The sequence below is a fragment of the Temnothorax nylanderi genome, unplaced genomic scaffold (assembly GCF_030848795.1).
Source record: "Temnothorax nylanderi isolate EJ_2023f unplaced genomic scaffold, tnyl_v1.0 TNYL_tig0327_pilon, whole genome shotgun sequence".
NCBI classification, from domain to species: domain Eukaryota; kingdom Metazoa; phylum Arthropoda; class Insecta; order Hymenoptera; family Formicidae; genus Temnothorax; species Temnothorax nylanderi.
The window spans coordinates 1,731-17,710 of NW_027249389.1; the positions used below are offsets into that span (position 1 = coordinate 1,731).

The 15,980-nt window shown below is 39.4% G+C and overlaps 1 protein-coding gene across 1 annotated transcript in view; it reads right to left on the reverse strand.

Annotated features, from left to right (window-relative positions):
* Positions 1-1,146: 1,146 nt before the first annotated feature.
* The window catches only part of LOC139781294 (uncharacterized), a 30,933-nt gene continuing 16,099 nt past the window's right edge, over positions 1,147-15,980 (reverse strand). The window contains exon 2 of the mRNA XM_071720145.1: positions 1,147-1,224. Coding sequence (XP_071576246.1) covers positions 1,162-1,224 — 63 coding nt within the window. The 3' untranslated portion in view covers positions 1,147-1,161. The remainder of the gene's footprint in view (positions 1,225-15,980) is intronic.

Sequence of the window (15,980 nt, forward strand, 5' to 3'; positions counted from 1 at the left end):
GGCGTTAAACAAAGTTAAGCTATTTATATTATTACTGAAGATTTGACACAACTTATTCTAATATCGAATTAATTAAATCGATTCGTTTAGTAATTAGACAAAAATTAGATGGCTACATCTGATCGCTTGATTGATTATTTTTGTTAAATGAATTGAATCGTTTTTTACTACTATATAAAAACTATATAGCTTCTTATATAAAGAATATCGGATGTTCGTATAATATAAATACCATCGCCTGTAACTAGTAATGATCTTTAGTACGTAAGTTTATGTACGTTATTTAATCGCGCGTTCTATAATTATTTTTTTGTATCTCACTTATCCTTCGATTAATTGCGACGTTAGCTGTTTGCTTATGAAACGCAAATCGATAATCGGCCAATGCAATTTTCTGCATTCACGTCACCGTTATGTACTGAATGTCTCATTTTAAACGACATAACGGAACATCTCAGAGACCTACGATGTCAACGAAAATATTTCAAACGAAGATTGTTTATTTTCAAAAAGAGAACAAATATATCTTTATTCTAAATAAAACTGTTTCTGTGATTCCAAGGTCATTCCCATTCTTTTTAAATAAAACCTAAACTTTTTAAATAAAAATATAATAAAAAATAAAAATGTGTTCTTGTCTTACACAAATTGATTCTTCTCGTTTTTCTGCGTGTATTAAAGTAAAATGATTAAAAAAAGAATATATTTTTATGGGATATTTTTATTTTTCACATCAAAATATGTATCAATGTAAAATATAAAACATTACAAGTTATTTACTTTTCGATAATTTCAATACCAGAATACAATGCAAAATAAAGAAAATTGATTCAAATAAAAAAATTTATGGTTCTATTTTTAAAAAAATAGTCACCTTAAAATTTCAACTACAATGCATATCTACACAAAGACATACATTCATAAGATGTTTCCTTCGAAACCAACTGTTGCTGAAATATTTTCATTGATATTGTTTGGTTTTCCATATTGGTGTTCCATATTCCATCGTATATTGAATATGGAACATTTTGTACATATGAATTTTTACGTAAACTATATTTAAAATAAATATTTATAAAATATTAACATTTCGCAGTTCAACTCGAAATTTTGCATTTTATGTAATAATAATTAATAAGTCCACAAACATTCATCATCAACTCACATTACGTTAGCGATCAGGATCCAAAAGTACATCAAGATTCCACTATTACAAGTACTCACCTGAAACAGAAAAATATAACAGACACATAATATATAGTCTTTTAATTAAGGTGTTATTGTGATTATGAATATTGAATGTTCGACATTTATGTCATCTCGCGCAATTTTACGAAAATATATCGGGCGAAAAAATATTGGAATTGACACTACAGTTAGGGCTGCCATACGTCCCGTATATACGGAATTATTCTGTACTTAAACTCCCATGTCCGGTATTCTCGTTAGGTTAAGGTAAATGCACCTACTTATGACCACCTAAGATTCTCGCATGAATTAATAAGAGAGGAAAATACTTTTAAGTGATTCCAATCAAGAAGCAATTATACCGAACTCAAGATTAGTCATTTTTGTATCGAAAAACTTGTTTTACTCGAGTTTTAAACATAATCTAATAAATATAAAAGAGAAATTTTAGCAGACTATGTGACTGCCTGATTTAATTTTGGATGTATCGATCAGTGATCGTCGTTTCGGTTCAATTAGTGGTATATTGTATTTGATAAAAAAATCACTCAATAATTGAATAAGTAAGTAAGCAAGTAATTTGAAGCCGTGATCACAAATCGGCATAAAATCAGTATAAATCGATATAAAACACACGATGTGTCAGTTAATCCAGAGTGACAGACGTTGTCGCTAGAGTTTTCTCTGGAGCAAACATTGAATATTTTTCCGCTTACTCGTACAAATGCAATTCACACCCATCTAGAAGCGTATGGAGATCGGTATTAATTATGTTTTTTTTTAATAGCAGCGAAATTTACTGCTACGACTAGTTTTCTTGAGCCCGTCACTGATTAATCCATACGTGTTTTGTTGCACCGCTTTATAACGTTTGCCTATATACTCAAAATCACCAACCTTTCTCGGAACCCACGAATAGCACAACACTCCTTAATCGTTCACTGATAGTTTTGCGCACTAATGGTTCTCCAACGCTTGTTTTTTGACGACGTAACAAAACTGTGGACTGTGTCGTGACAAACGCCAGATCTACTGTCGCCGTCGGTAAACATGCGCTCGATCTGCCACTGGTACCGACACGAGCGCCTTATATCACATTTTTACGAGTATCGTTAGTCAAATATCACTAAAACCATATATCAAATCGTGGCTTATTAATCGCAAACCACAATGCATATGCTTTTTAATTACTTAAAACTTCTGACTAGTTTAATAAAAGTCCGCGAGTGGTCACAGGTATGATAAGGGTCACAAGTAGGTGCGTTTACCCTGATATTCGTTTCGTCCCGTATTTTCGTGAAACCGCCCGCCGTCCTCTTTCCCGTACAGAACTACAGAGTTGTTATTTCCTGACCCGCCGTATTATTGTTATATTATTATACTACTAATAGTCTTTTCCAATCTGTCATATAAAACAAAATTTTGTGTTCCATAATTTCGGGTTAACTTGCTCAGAATTCTACACTGAAAAAAAAATGTTGTTAATTTGACTAAACTCGTTTAGTTGGTGTGATTTGTTTAATGTAAATATTAATATATTTAAATCAAATATACGTGAGTAATATCAAGAAATATTTTATTTTATTTTATATAATATTTGTTGAATTAACAAATGTTAGCTTGACAGCCGTGACCGCTGCATTAGTTGAATCAAATAATATTTCTTTGAATCAACGATTTTTTTTTCTCAGTGTACAATTATCTAAAATAGGGATTTATTAAAATCTGTTAAATCGTCTAAAAAAGTATGACTGGTACAAAAAACGTGAACATTTTTCAAGTTAAATTTAGACCTTTAAATGACTCAGTGTATGTGCAATGATAAATTCACAGCAGTAAATGTTTGTTGTTAATTTGTTTGAGAAATATTATTTATTTTTTTATTGTAATGTGTATTTTATTTTAATGTTATTGTGCTGTGATATCAAGACAAAGTGTCTAATTTAAATTAAATAAGTGATTAAAACGTAATAAAATGTAAACAATTTTATATACCCCCCTCCCCCGGTCCACATTCCTGTCCCGTATCACCTTGGCGACTTTATGGTAACCCTAATTATAGGATTCAGAAAATAGAAAATGAGTCGGAAAGCTACGAAAGTAAAAGAAGGATAACAGAGAAAAATATGTAGACGTATGAGGTGGTCAGTATCGAGCGACCCATCCTAACAGCATATATCCCTTCTTATTCCCCCCCCCCCTCTCTCTCTCTCTCTCTCTCTCTCTCTCTCTCTCTCTCTCTCTCTCTCTCTCTCTCTCTCTCTCTCTCTCTCTCTCTCTCTCTCTCTCTCTCTCTTCGTCCTCTTGCCACTTCGCGACAACCCACGATCACCAACATCCCTTTATCACGATCTCCCACTTACGTGACTAAGTAGCATGAATTTGTTTTGATAGTAGATCGCTGCGCGTGTCATAGTATTTCGCACGATAAGGCTATGATGTTAATTATTCAATCCAGCAATAATTCAGCAGCAATTTATAATAACTTTCTCCGTTTCCATATAACATACTAAATCCACCTAAATAAAACGCATTACCAATGTATGACAGCACGTACAATGTACATCGTAATTATATATTATATATGTTTCGATCAGTATATGTAGATATACGCGATAGATATTTACGATTTGAAAAGTATATTTCCGTGAAATAGCAACAACCGCGTAAATTGGTTGATCAAGCGCGATTTTTTACCTGAATATTATCTCCGTCGCTGTACATTGATTTAAATTGATTGAAGAGTGGAAATACTAAAGAGGATAAGAGGCACCGTGGCGCTTCATCTCTTTAGTATTTTAGCTCTTCAATCACTTTTCCATTGAAACAAGCAATGTATCAGATTTGCGCGACTTGACATTTCAATATTATTATTCCGCGACTTACGGATATGTGAAAATCATTAAAATCCAGCCGAAATTTGTATCACTTCAAGTTCAATTTTCTATATGTGGACGTGTGGTCACAAAGTCTGAACTTCCCTAAATCACGCCGGGCTCGATCGCTATTCGACATCGATGTATCACGATACATGGGGAAACTAGAAAAGAAGTTCGCTTCGATCTAGCCGATGTTGTTCGAAGAAAATCGCGAATTCGGAGGTCTGTCCCGACAGATAGACCGCGCCGAAGTCAATTTGGTACCGGAGTTACGCACGCTTGGAGATCGAAATTAAACAAGCAAATCTAATTTCCCCTCGGCGACGCGTCGCATAACCGCAAGCTTTCCTTATTTCGCGAGCAACTCTCCTCTCCCTCATGCAGTCGACGTTAGAAAACGTCAGAAAAAGCAAAGTTTAAGAGATGGCGTTTATAGAAAGGAGGAAATACCATCTATGCAATATTATGCTGGCTGCCCGAGACAATTTCGAGATATAATTGGATATTAAATATTCTCGTTTTCGTCTCAGATATTTCATCTTTGTGCGGCGCGACGGATTATGCAATGGAGCGTCATAACACATGTCCAAGTACAAATAGCAATTGATACGCATTATAATTTGTAATTAACGATTAAACTCTTAACCCTCGATTGTCACACCTCTTTTTTGAACATTTTTTAAAGAATTTTTTAAAGAATTTGAACATAATGCCACTTAACCTTTTATAATAAAAATACTTTCTAAAATGTTTAAACTTAATTCTAGAATTTTTTGCGATCCACTTAAACTGTTAGTTTTTGAACAGCATGCAGCTGTTTGAAAATTGTTGGTTGAGGTCATTTTGACCCCGTGTGACAACCGAGGGTTAATCTATATACTATTGTTTCGCTGTAACATGTACTTGGAATTAACATCAAGCACGCGCATCAGTGTGGCAAAACATGTATTCCGATCATGTTCAATGTTCATCATAAATCTTGCAATTATAGCTAGACTTTATTCAGTGACTGATGACCAATGAACAATGTCACGTTGCCAATCATCGCACATTAACACCGCGTGGAACATTATGGGAACGCAATGTGTTACATATATGCAAATCGATTTTTACAAAAAACCTGCGAAGTTGTAGGACGAAAGTGACGTAATTGCTTTTTATTAATAAACACGCCGTTTTTTTTCTGAATTGGACGGAAAGAGCAGGCTCATGAACGCGCGCGTCTGTTGATACCCGGCGTGAAAAATATGTGTCACTCCGTGCCTCGCCTGTCAAACGTTTCTAATGGCTAAGATTATTTCGTTCACGCTGCTTCCGTCTCAATATGACACGAATGAACGTGCGATGAGTACGATTTAGCGCGCGCATAGCGGCCACTAAAATAGGATGCTCCCGAGTGGTTTGTTTAATTTAACGATTTATTACACGTACGCGATACTGTGCGAATTACGTAACACGATAAAAGTGTACGAAGTGTAACGACATTACTTCGATTTTCCTACCTGCGTTGAACAAAGTCCGAAACGAGACATATAGTCGTACGGTTTAACACGTTTTTATATCAATGTAAGTTAGATATGCATAAATCAAGTTTTTCATGTGTAATAAGCCAGAAATTGACACTTGAAGATTTAAGAAAAATAGAAAATATTCGTCTCCCTATCTTAGAAACAGAGATAATGCTCTGCTGTAAAATAAAGCGAGAAAAATGAAATTGTAACATGAACTATTTTTCCCATTTTTTAATGTTCCGATTTACGAATCGATTGTCATAATAAAAAGATATACGAATGCTCAGTTTTAGTAAGTATATAGTATTGATGTTTCTTTTCTTTGAAGTAGTCAAGATGCTCGCGTCTCTACCACCCTTGTTTCTAGCACGGTGCCAACAGCTCCCCAGTCTACTCTATTCTACAGTTACATAAAGACTTAGCTATAAACGTGTGCTGCTATCATCGAATCAATAAATACCTGCCTGGTCATGTTGGGGACACTTGGCGGCTATCGAGCTCTCAAGAGTACCTAACAATACTGTAACCGCTTAACCCTTTAACCGGCGGCGCAGTGTCTACCGATACGCGCTCTTACATTGTTGAATAAATGGTCTATGGAAAGAGGTATCGCTCTTGACAAACTATAAAAACGGCTGATACAATATGTCGTTATCAAATTTCGAAAGTGCGCGATAAAGGCCGATTGTCGCAAAGCATGCTCCGTTACGAGCGCAACATGTTAAATTGTCTTGTAGACAAATTATCTTAAGCAATCGCAGCGCATTACTGTGTCGTGATGTGACATCGAGTGGTCGCGTATAAATTGAAACTGCCAAGCTTTTATATGTCACCCGGCGATACATGCCAGATGCATTAGGCGGCGGCACACTCGCGTAATCGATAGACGGGTTTCTTAATTACGCAAAGATCGTTTTACATAACGAATCTGGTTTTTATCGTCTTGCAAGAAGTGCACATATATCTACGGTTTGTACAAATCACTCTTCTCTTTTCTATTGCGCGTTAACTTTGTGCGATAATCTCGCATGTAATTTACATTTATTTGCTAATTGAATAAATTATTTGCCAATGTACCGAGTACTTCCTAGAAACGAAACAGACGTGATCTATGTAATCGTTTCTGTTCTGTAATCGTAAAAGAAAGAGCAACGGCAGAGCGTGACTTGAGGATCACTGTCAAACTAGCACCCCCCCTCGGTACTACGAAGCCTCGTGCTTCCTTTCTTCTATCATCCCCTCGCTCTCACTACCTTCCTTATCCACCGTGGTAGAACGCCACGGAATTGATGCGGCATTCGCTACCATGTGAACTATATACGACGCCGTCCGACTTTACCTGAGCGTAAAACACCGCCGCAGACACCATATGGTTATGAGCGCGGCTTTCGTATGGTGGTTTAACCTCATTTCGCCAACTTTAAGACCGCCTATCACGGGGAGACGTCGCGCGAGCGGGGACGTAAAAATCAAGAACTGGGTCAACGATAATTTTCAAGCTGCGATACATGTAGTCTACCTAGTAACAGAACTCGGTTCCGCATGTATCGCAACTCGGAGATTATCGATGTTACGTAATCACATATTTTTACACAACGCAACAAACGCAAATATATATCGTCATCTCCAAGATATAAATATCTCAAATACGCTGGACGCAGATGAAATATTTTCATTTCAAAAACAATGCGTGACGAGAATATCATTTTTTTAAATCATAGATAAAGATATCTCCGCGACATTCCGAGCGACGCACGTAACGCGTTTTTTAGTTATAGTCCTTATATACAGAGAGTTTCTGTTTGACGACCTGCATTATTTACTTTGCACTTCTTTCACACTGATCTCGTAAGACAATCGAGCGGACTTATGCAATCGGTGAGTGGATCGCGCGAGATGCCGAGCAACGAAGGAGAGTTTGACGAAATTGCTCGTAACGCAAGAGTAGCGATGTAGGAAAAGCCACAAGTACCCGATTCCGATTCCGAATCTGAATTTTACGAATAAAACTCGGAAAGTAGACAACCGATATCGCCGTAATCGGAAAGAAGCATGCGGGACGAAGGGTAGATAATAAGCGCTCTCGAGATAAGCTCAGCTCAGAAAGAGATGAAAATTCTGACAATCTCATTAGCGCAATACAACACGCGAATTAGTAAGCCTCACGTTTAATAACATCTACCTATCATGGCAGAAACGAACATTGACTTAAAGAGACGTACTACCGCGTTATATTACTGTGTCGAGAAATTGGACACGCGATTGGACATGAGCAGCTTGTGCCGCATTCAAGCCGTGCAGTTGATGAAAGTTTCTGGCACGTTAGACAATACCGGAATCAAACGAAAGATTATAATTTTTACATAAACATCGATACGCGTTTACGTCATTCGTATATTGCTGTTATCATTAACGTACAGATTTACTTCTTTCGCACTACTAATTATTTCTTTCCGTTATTCGATAGAAACGAATGGATTTTTGTATCGTTGCTTTGAATTTAGGGGGACTTATCGCAAAATAAAAGACTATCTGCCCTTTTACGTCTATAATGCGTCTAAAAATCATCGAGAACGGTACCTAGCTTCAACCTTCGTCCCGTTCGTCGCTGTCCTCGTCGCGTAAGACGCAGTTGAAAACCGCTGCGGAACACTCAGCTGGAGTTCTGGAGGTACTCGCCGAGGAGAAGAGGGACGAAGCGATGGCAACAGCGCTCGACGGACGGGTGGCATCGCTTCCACGCGCACGCGAACGAACGAGCGAGTGAGCGAGCGAGCGAGCGAGCGAGCGGAGGGAAGAGCAAGGACAAAGAAAGAGAGTACGAGAGAAACGAACGCATCGGGAGAAAGAGACGGAGGAACGCGCGCGCAAGCGTGCATTCGTACATTCGTATTCTAGACGGGGCGAGAAGGGGTGCGAGAAAGGAAGAAAGAGAAGATGTTAAACCGCCTGCGAGAACGGGAAGGAAACAGAAAGGGAGAGAAACGGTGGAGAAACGAACACATGTGCGCGCTCGCGCGCGTGAGAGAGAAAGAGAGAGCACATCAGCGCATCGCGTGAAATGCATCGCACGACACGCACACGCATGAATATCCCACTGCTGAATCGGGTATCCCTCCTCCGCGCGTCCCATATCTCTACGCGCGATTCCGTAGCAATTGGTAAACTATCCCCGACGAGTGAGTCCGACGACACGTACAAGTCGCATCTGGTTAGATGCGTGGCTTTCGTACGGCGAAAAAGTCCGGCGCCAGGAAGCCGAACGGAGCGACGAAGAGTATTTTTGCACGACTACAAACGTCCTTCGTTTGCTACTCTTATCGACACATTGTTCCGTCGTATCGCGCACAATTTCCAATTGTTGGAGCATTTCAAACTGTAAACTCATATCGATGTCGTATGTCGATATCTTGTTAAAAAATATATATCTTCGGATTTTAACAACGCGTAAAATGTTTTCCATAATGCGTTACTTTCTACATTAATTTAATTTTTAACAATTTAATAATTATTGTTTACATCGATTACGTATCTCTTCGATCGCATGTTAGATTAAGCGTTAATATTTTAATACCAAGTACTCGAAGTATAAAGTTTATCGGCACATCTCTCGTACGGATTCTTATTACGTCGCTCGTCCGCAGAGAGCGGAGAAAGTTTCCCGTGCGAGTCACGCAAAAGCGCGGGGGAATCGCTGAAGACGACGGATGTGCAACGTATGAACGTACGTTACGCAATATCCGTTTTACCGAAGTCCTCGATTGTAAAAAGAAAGGAAACCGCGGGGACCGTGATTATGTTGCCGTTGCGCGCCGAAATAGGGGGATTACTCATTAAACCGACGATTTTCATGCCGTAGTAATAAGCGTAACAATTTCATGCTGAGTAACCTGATTTTTCGATTCTTTACGACAATAGAGGGGGTGTGTACGCGTGTACGCGAGCGAAAGAGTTTGCATGCGAGGATCGTAACAAATTATCCCGACATGTGCATTTTTGCATTGTCCGCACACGCGACCCCGATTCTTTTTCTTCTAAAAAGTACCGGCGACCGTTGCTGACGAACGATCGCGAACTATAATTTATTAGAAGAAGGAAACTTGTAACAGCGATAAGGATCTAAATAATATACATACTTCTGGTAATGTTGGACGAATTATTGAGCGTTATACGTATCATTAGATAAAGTCCTTCATGTTAAAAGTTAGATAAATTGGTGCACTGAAGACAAAGAAATGGATGTAACGGTTAGACGAATTGGTATGTGCGAATCGATCGTTGATGGAAGTCACGGATCGATATTAACGTCTGAATTATTTCTTCAAGTGTTATTCATATAACAGCGCGCGGAATAGTGAGGCCTCGTTTATCATTCAAACGATAGCTTTGTAATCCGTAGTCGCTCGGTCGTTTCTCGATCTGCATGCGAAATTATTAACATCGCTGATGAGTGCTCGTGTGTAAACGTGAATCATGTACGGATCGACAATAATTTTCACTTCGCATGAGTGTCTAGTGTGAATTAAATTTTCATGACGTTTGATAGTATCTACGAATGCCCGCGTGCATGTTAATATTATTGAATCTTTCATCGCGTTTTATAATTATACGTACCTAATTATATTTTATAATTATGTGAGTACAATGATCCCGCTGTTTGTAAGAATACGAAAAATAAATTGGTTCGAACGATATTCCTTAATCTTGCTTAAGAAGAAATCCACATTAGGTAACTAAATCTCGAAATATTTGCTTATTTTGAAAATATCTTTCGACATCGCGAGATAGCAATTAATACGTAATTAATTTCTTCCGTATACTATAAAGTAAGATTAATCACAAATTAAATCTCTAAGAATTGCCGAGATTGCTCGTTGTATGCTTATTTTTATAGAAATTACACATGTAAAGTTCGTGACTACAAACGATAAGAGACTGAGAAATATATTCAGGATTCAGGACGACAATTGCATTACTATTCCGATGGTATCCCCTATGATGGCGATACTCTTCCTTCCTCTCTTTGATTCCGTCAGGAGAACCCCAGCACGGACACGCGTTAACAAAGAACTCACGCTGAGCAACCTGAATTTGAGGCTGCATTGTCTACACTAGCGAGCTCAACTTTTTTCCAACGCAGAATAGACGTTGTTATGTCGAGAAATCCCGACCAATAGCTTCTAAACTGCGGGATGAATCGTTATGGTCAACGACCGATTCTTTCCAAACCAGACTGCATTATACATGTATAGGGTGTCCCATATGCATTCCGCCATTTCTCATCCAATATCTCTTTCAATCCGAGCTTTCTCTGCGGTACATGTGTCATACCGTAATCAGTTTTTGTATTCCGAGTTTAGCTAACGGAATTTTAATCGAAGTTATCAATTATCTATATATAACATTCTAAACGTTCGAGCGTCGAGTATTTCAAATCTACGTACAATTTTCACTAGGGAAAGATTCGCAGTAGATAGCTAACGTCCCGTGTATTTTTACTCAAATCCGGTTTCACGATTGTCGGAGCTGGTGGTTTCCAATTAGAGTTAAATGTTCGCGCGACGTGTATACGCTGGGCCGGCGCGGCGCGGTCATCAACGCCGCTGCATTACCGCGCGCCGCGCCGGTATCCGTAACTTCATCTAGACGCGTAACGCGTTTCGTCATCTCTCGCCGCGCGATGGATTCCATATTTTTTGCCGTTAAAATGCGCGTCGCCAGGCGCGGGTAATGAAAGTCGCGCGATAGAACCGCGCCGCACCTGGCGCGGTAAATCGTTACACGTCGGCGGTAGCGCGCGCACGGCGAGATCCTTTATTGCGGAACATTTATTTACTTCATCGTATGATCCCGAAGAGTGGACTCGCGCGCTTCCATCTAGGGTGACCGTAATTTTTCGCGCGCGCGCGCGAGAAAGAGAAAAAGATCTGTATCATATAAACCAACGCTCGCCTTTCTTTAGCGTATCCAACCCTAGCATCTCGGATACGATTAAGTCCCAATGACAGAGTAAAGTGATGATAAAGTAAGCCGATCGCATTTTGTGTGAAGAGAAACCGGCCTCAACTCTTTCCCGGAGATACCGTATTCATGGACATGCGGACCATCTAACTTGTACGTGACCGGCCAGATTAAGCCTGTCGCTCATTACGCGCGCTCTCAAGAGCGAGCCATGTGAGCCAGCCAAGAAGAGATACCAGTGGAATGCATACGAAAGACTGTAAAATTCACGTTCGTACAAGTTTCTCGCGTAAGTTCTCGACCCGTATAAAAATCTCGTTCTATATGCACTTCTCATAATACAGCGCACTTTACAATATACGGAGCATCACGTGATGCGCGCAGACGATAGGAGCCGATCCCATACGAGCTGCTACAACGATACCGCAAACGGCGTCATAACAAAGTCGCGTGTCGTAAACGAACCGTTAAATGTCGAACGGCAAAAATCGAGCGGTGTCCCGAACGGACGGCATCTCGAGATCTGGAAAGTCTCAAGGCCGCAAGGAAAGGGATCGCCCGAAGCCCGTTCGGCGGTATGCGTCATACGTCCGGAATGTAACACCCTCCATCTTGTCGGAGTGCAGCCGTAAAGGGGCAAACGTTTCAGCGGGCATTATGGCTCGAGCGGCCGACGCGACGCTCGAACGTGCCGCCAGAGATCGAGCAAGTCGACGCGTGTCTGGCCGTGTTTAGCGCGTCGCCCCGTAGAGAGACGTAAGCACGTTTTAGTTTAGGGGGCCCCCGACGGCCCCCGGTCCGCGCCTCGTCGCCGGAGGTTTGCTCCCGTGTTTATTACGTGCTGGAGAGGTCACCTAGCCAAAAGATAGAGAGAAAGAGAAGGATTCGTCCCTCGCTCGCACATGCATAAGCGCGAGAAGCTCGAACCCACGCACGCGCTATACGAACGCGCGCTCGTTTTCGAGATCTCGCCAATGACCTACGAGAGCGTCCGCGAGACGAACGATTCTCGGAACGGCGGATGCATTTCGAGGCTTTTGTGTTGCATTGCGCCTCGGTCACGGCTGAGGGACACCGGTGAAAGGTCTCGAAGATGGTTCCATTCGTATCTCATTTTATAGAAATCATGATTATGATTCTTCGTCGATTCTAAAACGATCTGTCGGCTCGTCAAAAAGGTAGAGAGAGCATAAAAAATATGTGACTTTATTTTGTGCCTATTAACCCTCTGTCAGCCATTTGGGACTTTAAAGACCCAAGCAAAATTTCTCTTTTGCATTTCTTCATGGAGAGAAGAAGGCGGTATTTGATAACCCCCCCCCCCCAAAAAAAAAAGTTGACAGTAGAGGGGTTTCGCTGCCACGGTTTCCGTCAATGCGTGTTCAAGTATGTAACGATCCGGTTACATACGGCAAAATGAAGTCTGTGCCCTAAACAACCCAGGCCGCTGACGGCGTTAGTGTTTACCGACGTAAGTAAATGTTGTTTTTTTTTTTTTTTTCGTTTTTTCACTATATTTCTAATAATTTTTGCTAATTAAAGCACTTCTGTCATTAGTAGAGCATTATTTACAAAATGGCAGAGAGAAACGCCGAACAATACGATACTTTTTTACTTTTCATTTATAATTTTCTTTTATATTTGTAATGATATTTTATATAACAATTTTTTACAATAAAAATGTATTTCTATGCGAAAGAAAGTTAAACGTTTATTTTTCTTTGTATTTAGTACACAAATAAACCTCTTGAAAGTTTCAAAATTTTTATTTGTTAAAATAAATATACTTTTTGGAGTCGACCCAAATAAGACTACATTCTTTTGAAAGGTCGTAGTCTGAAGCCCTGTACAAAGCCCTGCAATCATTTTTATTAACCCTTCGTAGTCACACTTCTCTAGAATCCCGTGTTAGTCATACTGGGTCGATACTGGGTCATATGGACCCAGTCGATTTTGAATGGTTGTCATTTTAATGGTATCGTTCCGATCGGGTTCAAATAATTCTGAAACATACCTTGAACATTCTAGAATATAAAACAACTGCGGTTTTGTGAGAAATCAAATGGCAACATGTTGAAAAAAAATCGTGAACGAGTACATGATTAACGGTCTCTACTTATAGAGGATACTTCAAACTCTTGTAGATGGCGGACCAAGCCCCATTTTAAGCTAGGCATTTAGCTGATATTTAGATCCAAATGACTGTGGGTCCAATGGACCCATGTGTGACTACGAAGGGTTAATATTTATTTGTCTCAAAGTTATAAATTTTTAAACAAATTTCCATTTTTCCCATTTGTGTTCAAATTTCACTTTGTATAAACAATTGGGTTTAATATTTGACTTTAAAAAGCTATTGGATATTGTAGTAGAGATGTTGACAAGTAACTCAGAATTTTTTTGGATTTTCTAAAAGTCTAGAACATAAAAATAATATAGGATGGACTTAAAAGCCCCAGTTGGTTGACGGCGTTAATAAAAAAAATGATGGCTGACAGAGGTTTAAATATGCATCTTCACTAGCAAGTATATATCTGTATAGGATTCGCGATAACATAAATAATCTTCTATATTTTTAGCAGGCAAAAATAAACCGCAAAATTTACAAGAAACTCACTTTTCATTAATTTTTGCTAATGGAATAGTTCGTGGAACGATTTACACATAAAGCATCTTTCGATAAACTCACACAATTTATTCAACGAAGAGAGTAACTGTCGTTTCGCGACGTATTTCCTCACTGGCGATATAGCCATGCAGATATAGCCAAGGTGCACGTCTCGGAAGATTCTCGGGGTTCACGGGATCGACTGCACCGCATACGTGATTATGACCGCGCTCGCGATTCGCTCATAAACTTAATCAAGCCGAGGCGAAACCGCGTTCGATTCGTTCCGAGAGGCGCGCTCGGTATGTCCGGCGGAACTGCTTGGGTGGTCGGAACACGGCCACGAATTCCAGCCCCCGACGTTCCAAGAAGGCCCGTTACATATCTCGTCGCGTAACGTAGCATCGGCATATCCCGAATCCCGCGGGATGCGCGTCAGAGGTACACTTGCTTTTATCAAACGGGGAAAAAAAACAAAGAAGATCGCAGAAACGTTTGTCGTGACACGGTAATCCCGCTATTTCACCCTTTATTAATTCGTCCTGGAAGAGTATTTGGTCCATGTACACCATTTTCTTGCACAACATATGCTGCCGGAATACAAGGATTTAATATACATATAATATGTGTAGTGATAAAAAATAACTGCAACAATACCTTACATGAATTGTCATGATAACGTTATCTTTCGCCTGAGCACGACAATAAGTGAATCGTCACGACGAGCTCGTCGCGGATTATATTTCAATTCACGGTGTTGTATAATATTTGAAATATGGATCGGTATCTCTCCCTAGCAATATACGATATTTGAAGACAGTAATAGCAACGTTATTATAGCACTTGAAGCGGTTACTATCGGCAAATTACGGTTTAAGAGTAATTATACACTTCTGAAGACATTTGTGAGATTTTACCGACATTGTGGACGTGTGCATTCTATATTGAGTATTTTCGACGCAGCGTATCGACGCGGCGCCGATAATAACACTGATAGTGTTTCAAAATACTGCTACTTTCGCGTAGTTTTATTTGTCGCGGTAACTCGCATTTTCTCGGCCACCTCGTCGACAAAGAAAACTTTTGTGTGTGTGTGCGCGCGCGCGCGTGTATGGGTATGTCTGTCTGGTCATAATTTGTGTCTTCTGGAAGCGCTTCCTCGAGCATTATATATTGACAGCCTCGCGCGCGCATATACAATTCCGATTATCGCGCAAACATCGCCGTTGGCCGATGTAGCCTTGAAATTCTGCGAATCGAACACAAGGCAATCTGCATTTCACAAAGATAACGCTTCAGCGAGTCGCTGATGGCGTTGTAATTTTATCGAATTTTATGAAGCAAAGCCATTATCGCGCCTATCAATAAAACTTATTTATTACACGAAAACTACTTCGTACAATTTTTACGATATTCAAGGACATTGCATAGCGCCGATAGCAGTGAGTAATAAACGACAGAAAAAAAAAGAGAATAATTTTCGGTACAAATTAATATTTATATCTATTAATGTATAATATAAATAAATATAATAGCTAAATAAATTTAGCTGTTATAACGCAGCAGGTTATATTCTTTCGGTGGAAGGAAGGATCACATAATTTTTGATCTTATCAAATATATTCATTAGGTATATAGAAAATTAATTTCATATAGATATCATTATACACTGTTGGAAAATTTTTGTGGGTTTGTTAAAAAAGGTCCTTGTTAAAATTTTTGTGTAAAATAATAAAATAATCAACACATAGATACATGTGTAGATTTAACATATGCCTGGTATGTTAATTAAACTTAACAAATTTAAAATGTAAAATTATTAAAATAATTTAA